At 36.0% G+C, this 20,539-nt stretch overlaps 1 protein-coding gene across 4 annotated transcripts in view; it reads right to left on the reverse strand.

Annotated features, from left to right (window-relative positions):
- The window catches only part of PXDNL (peroxidasin like), a 491,033-nt gene that overhangs the window by 37,042 nt on the left and 433,452 nt on the right, over window positions 1-20,539 (reverse strand). For all 4 annotated transcript variants that reach the window (XM_032315673.1, XM_032315672.1, XM_032315671.1 and 1 more), the window contains 2 exons: window positions 11,376-11,510; window positions 8,974-9,182 (listed from right to left, as the gene is read on the reverse strand). In XM_032315673.1, coding sequence (XP_032171564.1) covers window positions 8,974-9,182; window positions 11,376-11,510 — 344 coding nt within the window. The remainder of the gene's footprint in view (window positions 1-8,973; window positions 9,183-11,375; window positions 11,511-20,539) is intronic.

Consider the following 20,539-nt stretch of genomic DNA (forward strand, 5'->3'; position numbering starts at 1 on the left):
ATTCTAAACATTCTTGTTTAAGTATATCTCTTGTAATGAGGTAGAATTGAAACTATGTTTGGATACATCTAAGAATTTTTCCTACCTTTAATAATTCTCTTAATACACTGAAGCTTCAACTACATCTGAGTCTTACTAGCTTTCTTTAATTTTTGCTTATGCTTCATTAGTTAGTTCCTATATTGTTGATTTTATTTCCCTAGTGATCTGCAAGGCATACATCCTGTCTTTACTGCTAGGTACTTTATATTTCATGGCAGCATATTTGAAAAGAAATTTCACTAATTATCAATGTCAATATTTAAACACTAATAATTCTAAATATAATGAGAATTTTTAAACTTTATAGTAATACTAAAAAGAATCATAAATCAATTTTTGGTATTAAAAGACCTTTTCCTAACTTAAACAACTTACTGCAACTGTGCTTATTAGCAACCTACTTCTTTTTTAAAATTTTTAATTTTTTAAATTTATTTAATTTTTTTTAAGAGAGAGAAAGAGTACGAGTGTCAGGGGGTGTTGGGAGAGACGGAGAAAGATAGACAGACTCCAGGCCCAGTGTGGAGCTGGACACAGGGCTCCATCTTATGACTCTGAAATCATGACCTGAGCAGAAATCAAGAGTGCCACCCAGGCACCCTAACAACCTGCCTCTAGAATGGGAAAGTTTTTCCTACTGGGATGTCATAGATTGTGAATAAAAACAGGATGCTGTATTTGGAAGATAACACAATATCCTCAGAACTTATGAGATTTCATTTAATAGCTAATGTTTTATTTTATATAGATAGATAGATAGCTATAGATATAGATATAGATATACACACACACACACACACGTAAAGTCAACATTATCAGTAGAGTTTGATTCATTAATGGTATCACCATTTAAACACATCAATTTTGTATCATTTCAGGGCTATTTAGTGCCCTTTATCCTGTTTTTGATGTTTGTTCTCACCTTGATTTCAACAAGCTATTCATATAAGATATTATGTAGTTACAGAACCAAGGAGAGTGGGAGATGTCCTATGGTGCTCTATTAAAAATAGCAACTACTTTCAAAGACAAACCTGAGAACACTGTTGCAAATTAATTGGTTCATTAAAGCTTTATAGGAGTGGCTGAAATCTTACTTCTTTAGTAATACTTGGAAGGCATTTTATAAGTTAAGTATGAAACAGCCATAACATCATGAAATATTGTGGTAATAAAATCAGTCTCTTATGGAAGAAATTAAACTTTCATTAGTTTACAAACATAAGCACAATTTATTTGAACTAAAGTCAAGAGTAAACATAAATATATTTACATTTGTATATAAAATATACTATATTTAAAATTACTTGATGTTTTAAAGACAGAACTTAATGTAAACTATGCAGCTGGAAATTGCAAGACCAGATGGCTCCATAAACCCCAGTAGAAAATGCATCTGTTGGTTCTTTGTGAAATTGTTTTATCTAAAAGAAGTTTTATTTAATCAAGTGGCATGGGGTCTTAATACATCACCTGCATTAGGTGTTATTTTTCATTTCTAAATGAAATGAAAATGACATGATTGGAGAGTAAATCATTTTCTGCCACTCAAGGAAATGTTTTATGCTCTATGTAGAATCAATTTTATCAGTAGAGTCTGATTTATTTGATCTACAGTGCAAACAAATGTGCCAATTATAAAGCTCTCTGAAATAAGTAGATTGGTAATAAGAACTTGTGAATATTATTAGTTGCATCTGTGATGTTTATAATATTATGCAAAGGCTCTTGATCTATTCATTAAATGATACTAAAAATTAGTTTAAATTGATGGTAAAATGTCAAGAGTGTTACATTTACAATTTGTTAGCATAGGATTCTAAAAGGAACATCAACCAGCTAAAGAAGAGTTCCCATATTTATCTCAGGTAAAAGGGACTTGGAGGAGATTATGGAAAGTATAGAGAAAAGAAAACTAGTTATGACATTAAAAGGTAAGATAAGGAAGAACAGAAATAAAACCTGGATGTGGAATTGAGATGTCTGCATTCCATCCCTAGCCCTGCTAATAAATAGTGAGGGCAAGTTACTTAGACCTTTTCAATTTTTTCTTCCTAATCTTAAAATGAAGTGGGTTTTTATTTTTTTGTTTTTTTGTTTTTTTCAAATGAAATGATCTCTCAGGTTATCTCTCACTCTGAAGGCCTATAACTAAGATAGCTAAGGGAGAAAAAGAACACAGACATGTAATGTGAAATGCTTCCTGCTTTATAAATTATGTCAAGTGATATATTAAATCTAAAAATCTGAGAAATCTTGCATTATCTTATGTGCAATAAAATTCCTACTTATTAAATTCATTCATTGTGTCGTTTGCTATTTTGATCACTGTGATCTTCTTTTTAATTACAACCCTTGTGAGGTTTTCAAGTTACCTTTCCTTTAAAACCAAATCAAATCAATCAATACTTTGAATACCTGTTGCTTATAAGATAACTTCCATAACAAAGGCTCTGTTCTGAACTTCTGTTTGTTCTTCATCATTTTCTCCATATTTTTCATAAGAACTTGACTGTTTCCTAACACATACTTATGGCATTGAATTACTACTTCTCTGTTGGTTGAAATAAGAATAATACCAAATTAAGCAATTTATTCATCTGATAACTATCTCCACAAACTGGTCTAATGCTTCTATGTACTTTGAATCAACCTGTAAGTTGTTTTGGCATAATATAGACAGAAACATTGTTGACAGAAAAACATTTTCCTATGTACTCAGGAAAACAGAAACCTCATGAATAGTAGGTAAAATAATCTTTGACTAGAATCTTCCATGATTTGAATTAGAATATTGTTTCTTTAATATTTACCAATATTAATCACTTGAGTGCTGTATTTAAAGACTAACTCATAAGTATCCTAGTTTTCTGCCGTATCACTTATACCAAAGGCATCTGCTTCATGCAAGCTTGTATCCAGAACCAGCACAGAGTTCCCACTTTGCCTCTGCCCATTCTCTGGTACTACTTGTAGGAGCACCTGTGCAAATTACAGGCTCCTCTAGTGACTTCCAGTGGACTCCTGTTTGGTCCAACAAAGAAATCAAACCAGGAGTTCTAGAACAAGTTCTAGAACTTCTTGCAGAAGGAGGTCATCCTGGTACATGGCATCCAATTGTCTTTAGATTCTTTCACACATACTTAGTTGCAGATGCTCATATTGACAGAATCAGAGTCAACACAGCAGGTGGTTTAAATCTATGTGTCAAATACAGAAGCTGAGCAGAGAAATAAACTCATAAGACAAAAATCATGAAGTGGGTAAGGACAAAATGGAACAAACAAGATGCCTATGAAGTTTTCCTAAATTTTTGGAGAATCACTGTGTGATTTTGTTTTGTTTTGTTTTGTTTTTACTTTTAAAAACTATTTATTTGAAAGAGAAAGGGGGGCAGAGCAAGCAGGGCAAGGTGCAGAGAGAGAGGAGAGAGACAATATCAAGCAGACTTCCTGCAGAACACAGAGCCCCACACGGGCTTAGTCCCATTACCCTGAGATCATGACCTGAGTCTGCTTGAGACTCTCTCCCTCTCCCTTTCCTCACACTCATTCTCATGCTGTCTCTCTCTCTAAAAACAAAAACAAAACCAAAAACCATCAAACAACAACAACAACAACAACAACAACAAAAACCACCATGGGCTTCATGGGCTTAGAGCCCATGGGATTTATATATTCCCAGACAAGAGAAGAGGAGGGAGCGTGAAAGATCTAGTAGACAGTTAAAATGTGTTTTGCTTTTTCCTTGTGGGAACTCGTAAGGTTCTATACAAGAATGCTTTTAATCTTCAAAGAAACCAATGTTTTGTAACTGAATTCCAGGTCCTACCCTAGCTTCAGATCAAAACTAGTTTTCCCACAGCTTGCTTCAGTATATTTTTAGTCCACACAAGAGAGAGCATCAAATGATTAAACAGGAACCCCCATGACCTTCAGCAACCACATCTGTTGGTTAACACTGTCACACAGGAAAGCTCAGGTTTTTCCCAGAGAGCTTAGAACTTGATCAGGATGCAGCTCAACAAAAAGCAGGAAGAAAAGTGCCTGCCTGGCCTGGTGGTAGATGCCTCATCTCAAGACCACAGGAACTGCAGGGATTCCCCTGTGTGGAAGATATGTCTTCCTCTGGGCTCCCAGTCTCGGGGTCAGTACTCTCCAGGGCAAGCTTTGCTGCCTGGGATCTGCAGATCAGTGTAGGTTTGGGGGCCAAGAGAAGGCTGAACTGAGGCCCTGGGAAATAGTTAGGCCAAGTGCTCTCAAGGAAGCCTAACACCTGTGGAACCACCCAGCCAGGGAAGAAGACTGGAGGCAGCTTAGCTCTGGAAGGACTTGATGTCCAGATTTCTGTGGTTTCCCTGATAGCTTCTGCCTTCAGGCCGTGCTAGGGGTCTCAACTTCTCAGAAGGTGGAGAATGAACTGGGTAGAAAGGCTATCTTCCTGCCCTCACCTGCGAGGGGCTGATATAAACCTTCTGTGAGGTTTTTTGCCACGGAAATAATGTCAACAACCAGACCTGAATCCCCATGATGTAATAGAGGAAAAGTAACTGCCCATTCCAGGAGACTGACAGCCAAGGAAAGAGTAGGGGATGCCATAGTCAGAGCATGCCCCATACGATGGGAAAGGCAGAGAATTATGGAGGAGGAATTTAAGAAATGGCAAATGCTGCAGAGAAAAACTTCCTAAACCTTAATTAGATGAAGCTGAAGCTAAAAAATTAAACAGAGGAATTTAAAAGGAGGATGGTTCCTATGGAGACTGAAATTAGTGAATTTGATATTAGTGGTCATGTGGGAAAAATTATTAGAACGTTCAGCAAAAATATAAGAGGTTGAAATAAGAAGGACAAGGAAAGAGATTTGGAGGGTAAACTGTTTAGGCCTAATACTCAGGGATATATTTCAAAATATATATATATATATATATATATATATATATATATATATATATATATAAATTATACAATGTTTAAAGAATATATAATTAAGGAATATGAGATTCACATACCCCTTTGTTAAAGAAAAGTATAAATCTGTGAATTGAAATTGCTCACAAAGTTTGAGACTGAGTTAAGAAAAGTTATATCTAGACATATTCTGACCTAATAATATATATAAATGGAATGACTTGAGGATATTTATACAGTGGTATGAAGCAAACATAAATGGATAACATAATGTGATAAATTACATGCAAAATGAAAACAAAGTCCAACTCCTTAATACCCTAAAATACTCCACCACTTCACTGCCTACACAAACATACAGCAATAAAGATTTCTAAGTGAACACACATGTCTGTTGCATGTCCATCTTTTAGATCTTGTGCCTTCTATCTACAAAAAAACAATAAAGTACCATTATTCAAAACTCAATTTAATTTATAATATTATATTTTTAGAAAGATTAAGAGTTCATTTCAATGTATTTATGCATTTAAGAGAGAATTTTTGTTGTAGTTAAATTTAAATTTGGAACTTCTGATAATCAGTACTAACAAGCAGGCTACTATTTATGGGAAACAGAACTGAAGAAATAGTCTTGAAAAAAATTCTTCTTTAAAAATAACATATACAGGGCGCCTGGGTGGCTCAGTGGGTTAAGCCTCTGCCTTCAGCTCAGGTCATGATCTCAGGGTCCTCGAATCGAGTCCCGCATCAGGCTCTCTGCTCAGCAGGGAGCCTGCTTCCTCCTCTCTCTCTCTCTCTCTCTCTCTCTCTGCCTGCCTCTCTCCTTACTTGTGATCTCTCTCTGTCAAATAAATAAATTCTTTTAAAAATAAAAAATAAAAAAATGACATATACAGTTTAGTTGAGAGTCAGATTGATAATACCTTTCTTTCTAATAAAGATAAGACACTAAGATTGCTCGGAGTGACTGTTAAATTCCAAATCAAGCTCTATGTTTTTCTCTAAGACAATGAAAGTTAAAACAATTAAATCACTTAAGAATGAGATTATCAGAGAATGGTGAAGAATTCTTCAACAGGAATGGGAACATGGGTAAGATAAGTATAGTGATTAGTAAAGACAGTGATTTCTAGGTCCATTAATACCTCCATTCAATACTTCCCTTAATGTTTTAAGAAATTAACAACTTCAGATTTGAGAGGTGGACACAATGTGGCTAATACAAGAATTTCTGGCTCCAGTTAATTTGGACAACTATGATGTGCCAGCTAAGGAAAATTACAGACCAACAATCTACAAAGTGATATGAATCATTCTATCTTCCCCTAAGTAATTGCATGCTGCTGTTAATTGGGAGGTATAAGAAAGTCTGTGCCATAAATAAGTGGTCCATTTTTGAGTAGTTACTAACTATCTTTATTCATAGTCTCTCATTTTAGGGGCACCAGGGTGGCTCAGTCAGTTAAGCGTCTGCCTTCTCTTCAGGTCATGATCCTGGGGTCCTGAGATAGAGTCCCGCATCAAGCTCCCTGCACAGTGAGGGGTCTGCTTCTCTCTCCCGCTCCCTCCCCTCACCCATGTTCTCTTGCTCACTCACTCTCACCTCAAATAAATAAAATCTTTAAAAAAATAAAGTCTCTCAGTTTAAAGAATGTCTTTTAATTAGGTTTTCTGGAAAAAATATACTTTTGGTCAGAAAGTACAAAGAAATATAAAATCTGCATCTGCTTACAATGGTTCTCATTATAGACATGTTCAGATTCCTTTTAGTATGATTTATTTGTATCCTGAGGTGTATTTGTATCCTTAGGTGATTTTGTTCCCAAAATGACATCTGAGCATTATATTAAGGAAGACATAGGCTGCCATGTAGCCAAACATGATTTTGAGAATGACGGTGCCATTAAAGAAGACACTTCATTTTTCTACCTAACTTCTTGGTAAATGTTTACTATTGGTTAATTAATTTCCAGAGGTTTTTGTTTTGTTTTATTTTTTGAGACACTATCAAAGAAAAAGAATTTTTATTATTCCTCAAGACCACAAATTAGACTCTTAATAATAAGATTGCTTCACATATTCAAGATTCCCTCCTCCCCTTGCCTGTTAAATCTTTCCCATGCATTTTCCAAAACAAATATCACCAATAACAAATGCATTACAATTTAAGTAATGAGAAGATCTTTCCTCTGGGTCCCGAGATGTCTGAATTTGATAGTACGTTGGAGCCACAGGACTGAAGGAGAAGGAGGGTAGAAGAGGCTGGGTGCCTTCATTTGGTGGCTGCTCACTATCTGTGCCATGCCCCTGTCCTACGGGTGCTCAAAGGAGACTGTGCACCCAGAGAAAAGAGCTGAGGCTTTCAGGTTGACTATATATAGGTTTCAATCACAGCTGGGGAACCTCAGAATATGTAGTTATCATCCAGGAATCTCATTTTCCTCATATGTGAAGTGGGGACAATGATACCCACCTTGAAAGACTCATAAAGATTATGAGGTCAGTAGGTGTTATATATGAATCACCTACCACAGGGTTGGTGGTGTGAGCACCTAGAAAAGGCATACGTGGGCATAATGGGACCACAGCTTTTGCTTCCTGGACTTGAATCATTGCTTCCATCCAGAGCACAGCTATTTTCATCGTGGCCCACACCCTGCCATCTATTTTTTCCTCCACTCAGTGGGCTCAATGCCCAGTCTCAAGACTGCAGAAAAAGCAAAAGGAGTGTTACTACTTGCCATTCATCTTGTTTTTCACATTGCCTCTCTGAGTCTCATTTTGGAGATATGGAAATATTTCATTATTTCTGGCCATAATTCACCAAGAATTTGAGGTGAGGAAAAGTATACCTCCTCCTCATAGTACTAAATGACTTTCTTCTCTGTCCCATAAAACCCACCATAGAGAAAAACGGAAAGTGCAACTCAGATGTCACCGTGTTTTTGGTTCAACATTCTCTCCTATTTCTAGAACTTGCTTTTCCCACTCAGGAATGTTTGGGAGCTAATAACATCCCCTCTCCTGTGAATGCCAACTACTATTTCTATGATTGCAGCTGCATTTTTCTTCTTAGAGAACATCAGAGCTCCCCCATGTCAATAGCCTCTAAATGTGGTAGGCATGAGGCCACTATGGCCCATGTGTTGGTAAAGGCAGAAGAGACACAAGTGTGGTATCGTGCTCATATGTGGAACCATAGCATGTTCTTCTCAAAACCATCAAGCTCTTGGTTCATTTTTAGGTGTCAGCTGACATAGATCCTTTCCCTAGCCATAGGTTACCACTTACTCCAAGTTATCTGACACTTTTAAGCCATATTCTCTTCATTTATTAAAGGAGAATAGAGCCATATTTCTTAAGAGGTAATGTGGTGGCAAACTAGATGCATACAAAGCACCTTAGGTAGAGTTTGGCTCATAAAAGGTGATATGGCAGATGTGGCAAATTACGTTGTATCACTAGAGAAAGTTCTCTAACTCTATCAAGACATCCCCAAATTTCCAAAGAGCGTGGGTGCAACATCATATGGAGACTAAATAGTCTAAATTAACTGAGCTACTATGATTTTTTTCTCCTCTTTGTGGTCAGCTGACCCCCAGGAAGCAGGTATATACAGTACCAAATTACTGGAGTTTGATGTTTGTCATAGTTATCTGAAGGGCAGGGAGAACAAGACCAAATTCATCACCAAGGCCCAGCCCATTCCGCTGGGTCCTTCTTGCTCTCCCAGGCCTCCCCCCTCCCTACCCCCACTCTGCTGGGCCCCTCCCTTCCTGTCAAACCCCTCTGACCACTCAGTCTGAGGAGATTGGACCCAAATGGAGGAGGCTGGGAGGTGGAACCTTTGGTCTTTCCATTGTCTTCTCCAAAGTCCGTCTGATTCCTAAAAGGAAGAAGATCTGCTCTCGTGTGTTTTCCTCCGTGCACCTTTGTTGAGGAGCATAGTCTTTGATGTTAGAAATCACACAAGCACGCACACATGCAGATCCAGACAGGGCAATGGTATCCTCACTGACCTTCACAGCAGTCTTGCCACACTCGCAGATCGACCTGCGGTATCTCACTGCAGCTCAGGTAATCCTGCGGGTACTGTGCCTTTACGAAGACATCAGCCTGGACTTGCTGGATGTTGTCACCATTGTCACAGAGCACACGGCCCAGTGATGCCTGCTTCAGCTGAGTGAGCTGTGCTGGAGTGAACACCCCGGGGTTCTCATACCAGAACCTGGGGATCAGCAAGGAGAGGTGCAGAGTGAGGTCTCCGGCAGAACACTGCACTGAGCTGTGTGCAGAGCAGTGATAATAGCAAGAAAAGCTCAGCAAAAGCGAAGCATATGGAAAGGATTATGTTTGTTCTCCAACTAAGCATGTTTGAATTGCCTCCAATTTGTATAAAGTTCTTAAATCCCATGGCTTTGAACTATCACTTTCTATTCAAGTTTTACAAAATGATTCAAACTAAAGCTTTGTAAAGTTTTAAAAGGTTTTTAAAAAGCACAGCTCCTAATCTAAAATTCTATAAATGGGCCTTAGGAATTACCGAAACAATTTAATATTGACATGTTTGCCTAAAAGGGAAATGTTGCTTTGTAATTATTAATACACACTAGTTTATTATATCTATTGGGTAATTAGAATGAACACATTTGGTTTCAAATGAAATGATACAATTAAAAAAAAAACACTATTAAAGTGAACCTTTGTTCATTCCTTCAGGAAATATTTCAGTACCATATGCCAAACACTTTTCTCATGTAGGCATATAACACATGATAGAAAGGAAAAGACTGTAGCCACTCATGGTATATGGGCTGACTTGTGACCCCTCAAAATTCATATTCTGAAATCCTAGCCCCCCAGTACTTCAGAATGTGACTTTATTTGGAGATAGGTCCATTAAAGAGATAGTTAAGTAAAAATAAGTCATTAGAATGTCGTGGGGGAATTAAGGTCATAAAATATGGACACAGACAAGTACAGGGGGAAGACCATTTGGAGAGAAAGAGAGAAGCTGACCATCTATAAGACAAGGAGAGAGGCCTCAGTAGGGACCAACACTCCCAACCCTGATCTAGACTCCAGAATTGCGAGACAATACATTTGTTGTCTATGTCACCCAGTCTTTGGACTTTGTTATGGTAGCCCTAGTAAACTAATACAAATGGGGAAGACAGTTGACTCCAAAAAACAAAAGCTTTCCCAAATTTGTTTAGTTTTTAACTACATATATTCTTAAATTATTATCAATTAAACATATTAGCCCAACTATGTGTTGCAATAAATCCAGAGTGCTAAAACTAATTTATAAAAATAAAAATGAAATAATGTACAATGAATGTTTGCCAATGTGCAATAAAAGGAATTAAAGCTGTTCCTACTTTCTTTATAATATAATTCATAAGTAGAAGAGATTGGGAAGAAAAATTTTAAGTAAAGAATAATTTTTAGTAGAACTTTAATTAAAAACTAAGTTCTAGGCAGTGTTTTAAGTCCTATATATGAGATATATATAGGACATATATATATATCACCTATGCAATAATACAAAAGGTAGAATTGTCAAACAGGTTCACAAGAATCCTAGCCCTTAGTCAAGACGATACTAATGATTCAGAAGATACAGCAAGCACTTGGAACACATTTGGTTCAAGTAAGAGAAGAGAGCTAATTGTGTATCCTATGCCAACCCAGTGGGGGCTGATTAGTTTTTCAGTTTTCTTAGTTTTTTTACTTGGTTAGCCTTGCAAGAAAGATATTACATGAACTTACATCTCCTGCCAGCTGTCTGCCATAATTTCATAAATTCAAGTTGAGTTACAATAAATACTTTAGACAAACCAAGAGATTTTTAGGAAGAATTCCCAGTTATCATTTCACTAGTAAATGCCCTGAGCACAGATTTTGCCAGGAGGTCTGGTATTGGGTCAACAAATCTTCCATGAAGATGAAGGCACAGAGCTGCAGGCCAGCTGTCAACTTTTGCACTGCCAACATCATTTACAGTTGCCACAATTTATGAGCCCTAGGTACTACTGTTAATCAGACTTTACAGATGAGGCAACAGGTTTCAGGTGTTATGTGTCCTAAAGTTAAATAGTTGCAAGTAGGGGTGCCCAGATTTAAACACATGGTAATGAGTCTAGTGCATCCTTTTAACCACTGACTTCTATGCCTTTTCTAGACAGTCTATTTCTTATTTTTTTTTACAAAGATTCATAAAAATTTATAAAAAGGAACGTTATCTGGTATCAGTAGTCATAAAAATTCTGTGACCAGCTACTATTTGTTATTGCTCATATTCAAAACATTTTAAATCATAGAAAGCAGGGAATCACACTTTTAATGTTATTGTACACCTATATTTGGGGGCAAAAAAACTGATTTCGTTATCTTTGACAAATAGAAGACAAATCTTTACCTATCTCCATCTCTTAACCGCTGAAACTGGGTAACAAACAGGCACATAAGTGTTGGTCCCACTCTTGTGCCAGGGATCAGGTCTTCAACCATGAGGGCAGGCCAGAAGTCAATGTTGCCTGGTGTGCTATACAACCTGAAAGAAAGATGTACAGACATCACATGCTGGACTGTGAAAATGACAATGATAGTACTATTTATACAAATGACTACAGAGCATTTTTTAAGTTATACACAATAAAAAGAAAGAGATTATTATTATTCCCATTTTACAAGTAACAACTTTGAGATGATAGAATAATTTAGGGATCACTTAGCTGACCAGGGAACAGAGCAATGACCTAACCAAGAGCGTTTAACCCTAGTCATATAACATCCACTGTGTTCTTCTTTATACTCTGTAAGTATATGGAATATAATAGTGAGTGTGTGTGTGTGCAGATCTATATCCAACTAATTCTTTCAGAAACATGTAACAAATTAACTATTAAAAATGTCTGTGTCAGTGTATATGGTATGTAGGTTAAACAGAGTGAAAAAATAATTTGAGGAAATAATATAATAAGCAAGTGAACAACTTGACCTGTCCCATATGTTACTTTTACATTTTATTTTATGTGTATGATCCCATAGACTCCATTCAGTTCAGCTGCATATGCTTTAACCTTGACACAGTTGGAAACACCATGTTCATACTTCCTTTGTTTCACTCAACGGTTTATTTGGAGAGATTCATTCCTATTGTTGTACACATCTGCTTCCTTTTCTCTGTTCTATAGTAGCCCGTTGAATACTCCCAATTTAGTTGACTGTTCTACTGGTGTTTTCAGTTTTTTACTATAAACTTTCTCATAAATTTTTCTTCATACAGACAAAGGTCTTTCTAGGCTAGCCATCAGCAAATTTTTACAACAAATGATAAAGTTATAAATATTTTCAGCATTGTGGGCTCCATTTTGCAATTACTCAACTCTTCCCTTTTCACAAAAGCAGCCAAAGACAACACATTAAAAAAAAAGGGGGGGGGGACACAGTTTTGTTACAATAAACTTTTACTTACAAAATCAGGTAGTTAGATTTGGTCAGTGGGCTGTGATTTGCAGATCCCTGCTCTAGAATATGCGGATGCTAAAGCTTCAAATGCTGAATGTGGGAGCATGACACCTTAGACACTAATAGATAATGCCAAACTGCTGTCCAAATAGATGTATAGTTCATACTCTTACAATGAGCATAGAGAAGTTCTCTGTGATGCATCTTCAGTTTTAATGGATAGTGTCTTTGTCATGTGGAATTTGTTCTTCAGGTTTTTGTTTAGTCAAATCTCATTGCTATCGCCCCTCTCCTTCCCCCACATCCTCCTTCCTCCCCTCCCCCTCAGCCCCTCTCCACCTCCCCCCTCCTGCTCCTTCTCCTCCCCCTGCATTTCTTTTCTTAATTTTTGAAGATAGCTGTTTTTTTTTTTAATATCTCACGTACTTGTTTGAGTGTTTGAGTGCTTATTTAATTCAGATTCAAGTGTCATATTATAGATTCCTTCTGTTTCAATTTTTTTCCCCTGGGAGAATTTTTCTCTGAAATTTTTTTGATTTGCATTTTTGTTTTCTTGCTACATAGCTTTATTTGAAATAAACTTTCTCTCTCTCTCTCTCTCTCTCTCTCTTTTTATTCCTAGGCATTTCATGAAATGATTTCTAGTTCAGTAGCATAATCTTCTGTCACTGACACAAAGTACAGCATCTTTGAAGTATTGGTGACAGTGGAAGACAGCAGGCACTGGTGGCTTTTATTTCTCTTTCATTCCTACAGCATTCTTCACTTCACTTCATTCTGCTTGGCTTCTATGTATAGAAGGGGTGCTATCCCCTCTCTACTTATCTTCTGTCACCAAGACATGGCTACCTCTGGTTACTTTCAGCCCTGTGACTGGGGTCATAGACTCCCAGGTTCCAGAGCTACATTTGGTGATTTAACTCTTATTGTTGAACCATGTCCTTCTAGAGAGATTTCTTTTTTCTCATAGTTCATCTATATGGCCTGATCCCCTTTTGCCCACAAAGACTTTTAAATTTCTCCATCCTTCTCTCCATGCTCACGGACTTGCTGTGGAAGCGGAGCTTCAATGGCAGCTCTGTTGGAACTTGGTGATTATTTTCAAACTTAAAGTAATTTGAAATTCATGCCATTCTTGTCTCCTACTAATTCTGAACATAGGAGTCATGTGTTATTTTGTGTGTCTTCTTCATCAGTCTCATAGTTCTGTAGGAGGCCATGTTAAGAGATTTAAAATCAGATGACCACTCATTATTTCTCTAAGACTAACTTGAAAATATGCCTATTTAGTAAAATTTGTGCTAATTTGATGGCTGTGAAATAGTGTTTCACTATGATTTTTCATTATCCAGATTACTTAGTTGAGCATCTGATATATTGATTGGGCATTCTTTTTTAAATATAGGTAAAATACCTATTTATATCATGTCTTTTTACAACTTTTCTTTTGGGCTATGTTTTCCTGTCTTACTTTAGGAGTTCTGTACATATTCTGGATGCTAATGCACTGTTATTTATGTTCAAATGTTTATTCCTCAAATTTGGGATTTTAAGTCAAAAAAAAAAAGAAGACTCCCCATTGAGTGCAGAGTACAACTGGGACTTGATCCCAGAACCCTGAGATCATTGACTGCAGCCAAAATCAAGTCAGATGCTTAACTGACTGAGCCACTGTCATTAATTATATTAATTATTATTAATTATTAATTATTATATTAATGTTAATTATATAATTAATTATATTAATTATTGATAGAATTTATGTAATGAAGATTAAAAGGAAAAAGAAATGATACTTTCAATGTTTGTAGAAAAAAACATTCCAGGTAAATTGCAGCAACCCTTTATATTAATTATTCTCATTATTAGATTTTGATGAAAATATTGTCTTCATCTTAAAGTCAATTTTATCTATTCTTTATAGTTTTTTTTAATTTAATGTAAAAAAAAAACTTTCTTCCCCAATGTTGTAAAAATTCTTTAGATTTTAAAAGTTTTAAACTTCTGCCTCTCAGATTTAAGTCTCTCATCTATTTGGAATTGATTTTCATATATGATGTGAGATAGGAATCCATACTCATTTTTATCCATGAAGAGCCAATTTTTACTGCACCGCTTCTCATTTCTCCCTAATTTGTCTTGCACTACTTTCAAATATCATGATTCCACACAGGAGCACATTTTTTGTGCATGGCTTTCTATTCTATTCTATCAGTCTATTTGTCTATTCTTGAATCAATATCACACTATATTAATTACTAAAAGCTGTATAATAAGTATTGCTAACTGGAACATCAAATCACTCAATTAGAATCTTCCTGGCTATTTTATCTACCAAGTTAATTTTAAAATAAGCCAGTTGATGCCACAACAAAGAACTATTAATATCTTAATTAGAATCACAATAAATACATAATTGTAGGGGAATATTGACACATTTGAATTATTGAATTTTATTTCTCCTGCACAAAATCCATACTTCCATTTCTTAAGTTCTCTTCAGTAACCAGAAAGTTCTGAGATTTTCTTCCTAAAATGCTGCGTAGCTTTTGTTAATCTTTTCTTCTCATTTGGTATTGCATTTGACTTTTCTTAACATTCCTCTTAGTTTACTATGTACACAATTTGCAAAAAAATAATTATGACAATTTTATTTGATCCTTTCCAGTATTATTTCTTTCTTATTTTATTGCCTCACTATGGTTTTCAGTACAACTTTGAATATTAATCATAGTTGTCATTCTTGTCTTATTCATGTGTTTAAATGAAATGCTTTTAACATTTAATCAATTCCAATAGATTTTTTTTTTGAGCTTCTTTTTATTAAGACACGGTGTTCCGATTTCCTAGAATACTACTAAGACCTTTTCTGAAAATCAAGAGGGTTGCTGCATTTTATCTAGAATGCTTTTTTTCTACAAACATTGAAATTATCATTTCTTTTTCCTTTTAATATTCATGACATAAATTCTATCAATACTTTAAAACTGCTGGACCAATTACATTAGCAGAATAAACCTATTTTCATCATGTTTAATACATACATTGTTCGACCTGGATTTTTTTTTAATTAATTTTTTATTTTTTATAAACATATATTTTTATCCCCAGGGGTACAGGTCTGTGAATCACCAGGTTTATAGCAGCAATGTCCACAATAGCCAAACTATGGAAAGAACCTAGATGTCCATCAACAGATGAATGGATCAAGAAGATGTGGTATATATACACAATCGACCTGGATTTTTAATCCTTTGTTTAGAAGTTTTTATCTAGGGGCCTCTGGCTGGCTCAGTTAGTTAAACATCTGCCTTTAGCTCAGGTCATGATCTCCAGGTCCTGCAATTGAGCCTGACATCAGGATCCCCACTCAGTAGGGAGTTTTCTGCTGCTCACCCTGCTGGCATTCTCCCTCTCTCTCTCACTCTTTCTCAAATAAAGAAATAAATAAGTTTTTATCTATATGTATATAAGATAATGTCTTATAAAAGTTCTTTTTTTCATACTGTCATTGTTTTTGTTTTTGTGTTTTTTAAATGTCAACATAGAACTGGCCCCTAACAGTAAATTAATTAGTATTCTGTGTTCCCTGTCTGTATGTTCTCAGAAAAACTCCATGGGCCTCAGGACTTTTGAATACTAGGTTTGACTTCAAGAACATGTGTCCAAATTTTTTAAAAAGTGTCCTTCCCATTTAAAGTCATAACATCTACCATATTTTGCCATAACATTTGATTTCTCTTTATTGCTGTGTCTCCTGCTCTATATTTTCAATAAAATAAATTTAAAAATTTGTTACTTAAAGGTAAATTTTAATTGTTGCTCTGGATTGAATTATGTCCTCAAAGAAAGACCCAGTACCTGTGATTGTGGTATAATTTGAAAGTGCAGATGTAATCAAGTGCAGATGAGATCAGCAGGGTGGACTTAAATCCAATATGAATACAACTGCTATCTTTATCAGAAGAGGAAAATATGGACACAGATGCACAGTGAGAACTCCATGTGATGGCAGAGGCAAAGACTGTGCTACAGCCGCAAGCCAAGGAATGCCAAGGATTGCTGGCAAACCATCAGAAGCTAAGAGGTGAACAATTCGCCCTTGTAGGTTTTGGAGGGATCATGGTCCTGCTGACACTTTAAATTCGGACTTCTGACCTCTAGAATTGTGAGACAATAAGTTGCAGTTGTCCTCAGCCACCTAGTTTGTGGTACTTTGTTACAGCAGCACTAGGAAACTAACATAATTATCAGCCCCCATAATTCCATACAAAAGTCACTCCTAATTTCTAAAACAGTTTTCCTGCCAAAATGTTCATTGTCCTGTTCTCAATTTTTTAATGTAATGTGATTCTGCTAGTCCTTGAATTTACCATTAAATTAATTTCTTAGACTCAGTAATAGAGATATTGCATACTGAATGGTTAAAATGACATTATACAGCATATGATAAATAATGGTAAATGCAAATCAGAAAGTTAAGGTGAAATTAATGTCTGTGAATTGTTAAGAGGTCACACAAGAAATGTTAATTTGAGGTTTTAAAAATTAGAACATCCAGGACACCTGGGTGTCTCAGTGGGTTAAGCCTCTGCCTTCAGCTTAGGTCGTGGGTCCTGGGATCGAGCTCTGCATTGGGCTCTCTGCTTCCCCCTCTCTCTCTGCCTGCTGCTCTGACTGCTTGTGATCTCTCTCTCTCTCTCTGTCAAATAAATAAATAATATATTTTTAAAAACTAGAACATTGAACTTTCCAAGATAGGGTAATCTTGGTTTTGTTCATTTCAATCCTTTGATACTGATTTGATTTTTTCATCGTTTAACCAATTCAGCGAAACATTAACCATTTTTATCCTTATTATAACTTTCTGCTTTTGTTGTGGCTCACCACATAGCTCCAAGAAATATTAAGAGCTTTTGAAAGGTAGTTAGTACAGGTACCATATTGAGTAACTTATTAATCATATATGGCTTATGTTTTAAACAATAACAATAATGAGTTCCAGACTAATTAGGAAGTCTGGAAAAAATGATTTCTCAAACATTTTTTACTGATTCATCTACAGTACTAGGAGAATGTTAGCTCTATTTTTTTTAATTTTTAAAACTATAGACATTATACCTCTTCTTTGGTTATAATTAGTCCCTAGTAGGAATATAAAGCAGCTTTTATGTTTAATTCCTTCAGTATGTCAATTCTCTTCTTAGATTTCCTCCCCAAAGCTAATACTCAGCATTTATTCTATACTTGAAAATAGTAATCCAACAAAAAGGTGGCATGGTTATTGATGAGGAAAACAAAGGGGAAAAAATGTAGCTTAAATTAAATTTCCTAAAAGCTTGCAGCCCACTAATAAATATCTGAAACATGCAGAATATAACATTCCTCAAGGAACTCATGGCTGCTTTAGTGCTTCAATTCTTATGTTTCATTAAAGACTAAAAGTAATAGAAGTGAGTTAGGGAAAAAAAAAGACTAAAAGTAACCTTATCTTAAGAGCAGCTAACCCCTCAAGATCCTAAAAGCCTTGCCTCCAAATTCCTTAAAGACTTAGGTTATCCCCGACTTCCACTAACTAAAAAGTATACAATCAGTCACTCCTCACCATCTCAGTACAGCTTTTCTACCCACAGCTCTTTCCATGTACAATAATAAAAACACCTTTTGCACTTAAAAAAAAAAAAAAAGCAAGAATTCCTTGTTGAGCATTGGGCTTGATGATCCTGAATCAATTATGACTGTAAAGACTTAAAATCCCGGGGCACCTGGGTGGCTCAGCTGGCTAAGCATCTGCCTTCAGCTCAGGTCATGATCCCAGGGTCCTGGGTTTGAGCCCAGCACTGGACTCCCTGCTCAGCATGGAGTCTGTTTCTCCCTACCCCTCTTCCTCTCCCTCTGGCCCTCCACTTACTTCTGTGCTATCTCTCTCTCTTTGTCAAATAAATAAAATCCTTTTAAAAAAAATAGAATTCTATAATCTGAGATGGCATCTGATCAGCACTGCTCCTTAGACTGACAACAGTGTATACCAACCTCCTTTCTGTTGAGTGCGGAAACAAACTAGAAGGCTCCAGGTACTTCTGACCATAACTTCAACCTAAGTACTGCATTAGTGTGTACTTCCCAGAACAAATGTGAAAAACATCTCATAAATAGTCTCCTAGTTTTGATAATGAAACATTTAACCCTGTGTAATTAAATTTAGCTTCTAACCTTTTTTTATTACTGCAAAACAAACCATATATGGACCAATAAGAGTAAACAAAGTCTACTTATGTTCAAAGTGATGTTTTTATTACAAACATTTGCAAACATTTGCAAACATTGGAATGAGCGATTAAATGCCACAAAGATGGCAATGTAATCCACATCTAATTTCTTAACAATAGTTTCACTTAAAGTCTGCTCTAGAAAGATGAATAATAATAATAACTTTCGACTGGATCACTCTGAGAGACACCAGTGTAGAAGGTCCTGTATGATTTTTTTTTTCCCCCCAGGGGTCTACAGTCTTCCTGATTCAGAAAGTAAAAAAGAGATAATGTAGCAAAGTATGATTTTAATGAAACAAACCAAAGCCTTTACCACAAATACTGAGGAATGGTGCTTTGTGAGAAAGTGTCCTTGGGAAAAAGTGTTCTGACACTCTTCTGAATTTTTAGAATAAATGTGATCATTTAGTAGCTTTTAGAGAGAAAATATGAAACATATCCTTCAAAAAGAAAAATTCCCTTGTGTACTCTCACACAAAATAAAATTTCTCCTGCCTCAGGATGATTGCTTCACTTTGAGAGAAATAAATGACAGAACTATCAAAGAAATTAAAACAATGAGGACATACTACCTCACAAGTGTGATTAGTCACACCAGAAACATTGTACAATATAACTTTAGGGTTGATGTAAAGTCACTAAAACACCAGAAAGAAAAGTTATTTTCTTAACCTGGAAGAAAAATTCCTCAAGATACTTTTTATTGGAAGCTTATCTCAGGACTCTAAATGTTTCCTGAAAGATTTTAATGACATCATATTTTTTTTCTTTTAAAATTCTTCTGCAATTAAAATTTTATGCATTTTAGAGAGCCATAAAGCTCTATCTTTAAGAAACATTACCTCAGTAACTGAAATGGTACAGAAAACTAAGCAACTGGGGAAAAGAAATTGTCACTTTTTTCTCCTTTTTGAACAAATATATAATACAATCCACTTTTTGGTTTTATAAGAGGAGGAACTTTTCTTTCTACTACAACTTGACTTGAGGAAAATAATCTAAGCTACTTCACATAACATTTTTTGGAGAACTAAAAATGTTTTAATGATCATCAAATTTTCAGAAGCATAGTACAGAATACAGAACTCTATAATTATATACATTAATGAAAATAATTCTTGAATTTTACCTTGTGATCAGTTGGAGGGAAAAGGAAAGTGAAAAGACAAAAAAGTAGGAAAAAGAACTAGAAGGAAAAGAAGAAAAGAAAACCATAAAATCAAGGCAGAGAATCAAGAGCAAAAGATACATCCAGACATCATGGAGAATGGAATAGACTTCCTCACAGGAAAAGGCACCGGTTCGTACCCATCAGAGACTCATGTGCATGGAGAACCCACATATATTTTTTTTAGATTTTTTATTTGTTTGGCAGAGATCACAAGTAGGCAGAGAGGCAGGCGGGGGAGGGGATGAGCAAGCTCCCCACTGAGTGGAGATCCTGATGTGGGGCTCAATCCCAGCATCCTGAGATCCTGACCTGAGCCAAAGACAGAGGTTTAACCCACTGAGCCACCCAGGTGCCCCGGAACACTAACATATTTGAAACACATTCAGAGAGAGGTGCCTGGGTGGCTCAGTTGGCTAACCATCTGCGTTCAGCTCAGGTCATGATCCCAGGGTCCTGGGATAGAGCCTTACATTGGGGTCCCTTCTCAGTAGAGAACCTGCTTCTCCCTCTCCCTCTGCCTGATGCTCTGCCTACTCGTGCTCTCTCTCTCTGTCAAGTAAATTAAAAAAAAAAAAAACACTCTAAAAAAACATTCAGAGAGAAAAATCTTTCATGAAAATAATATTTGGATATTTACACCATGGAAATTAGTAACAGTTAAGTTCCCCC

This window comes from Mustela erminea, chromosome 16 (assembly GCF_009829155.1).
Source record: "Mustela erminea isolate mMusErm1 chromosome 16, mMusErm1.Pri, whole genome shotgun sequence".
NCBI lineage: Eukaryota > Metazoa > Chordata > Mammalia > Carnivora > Mustelidae > Mustela > Mustela erminea.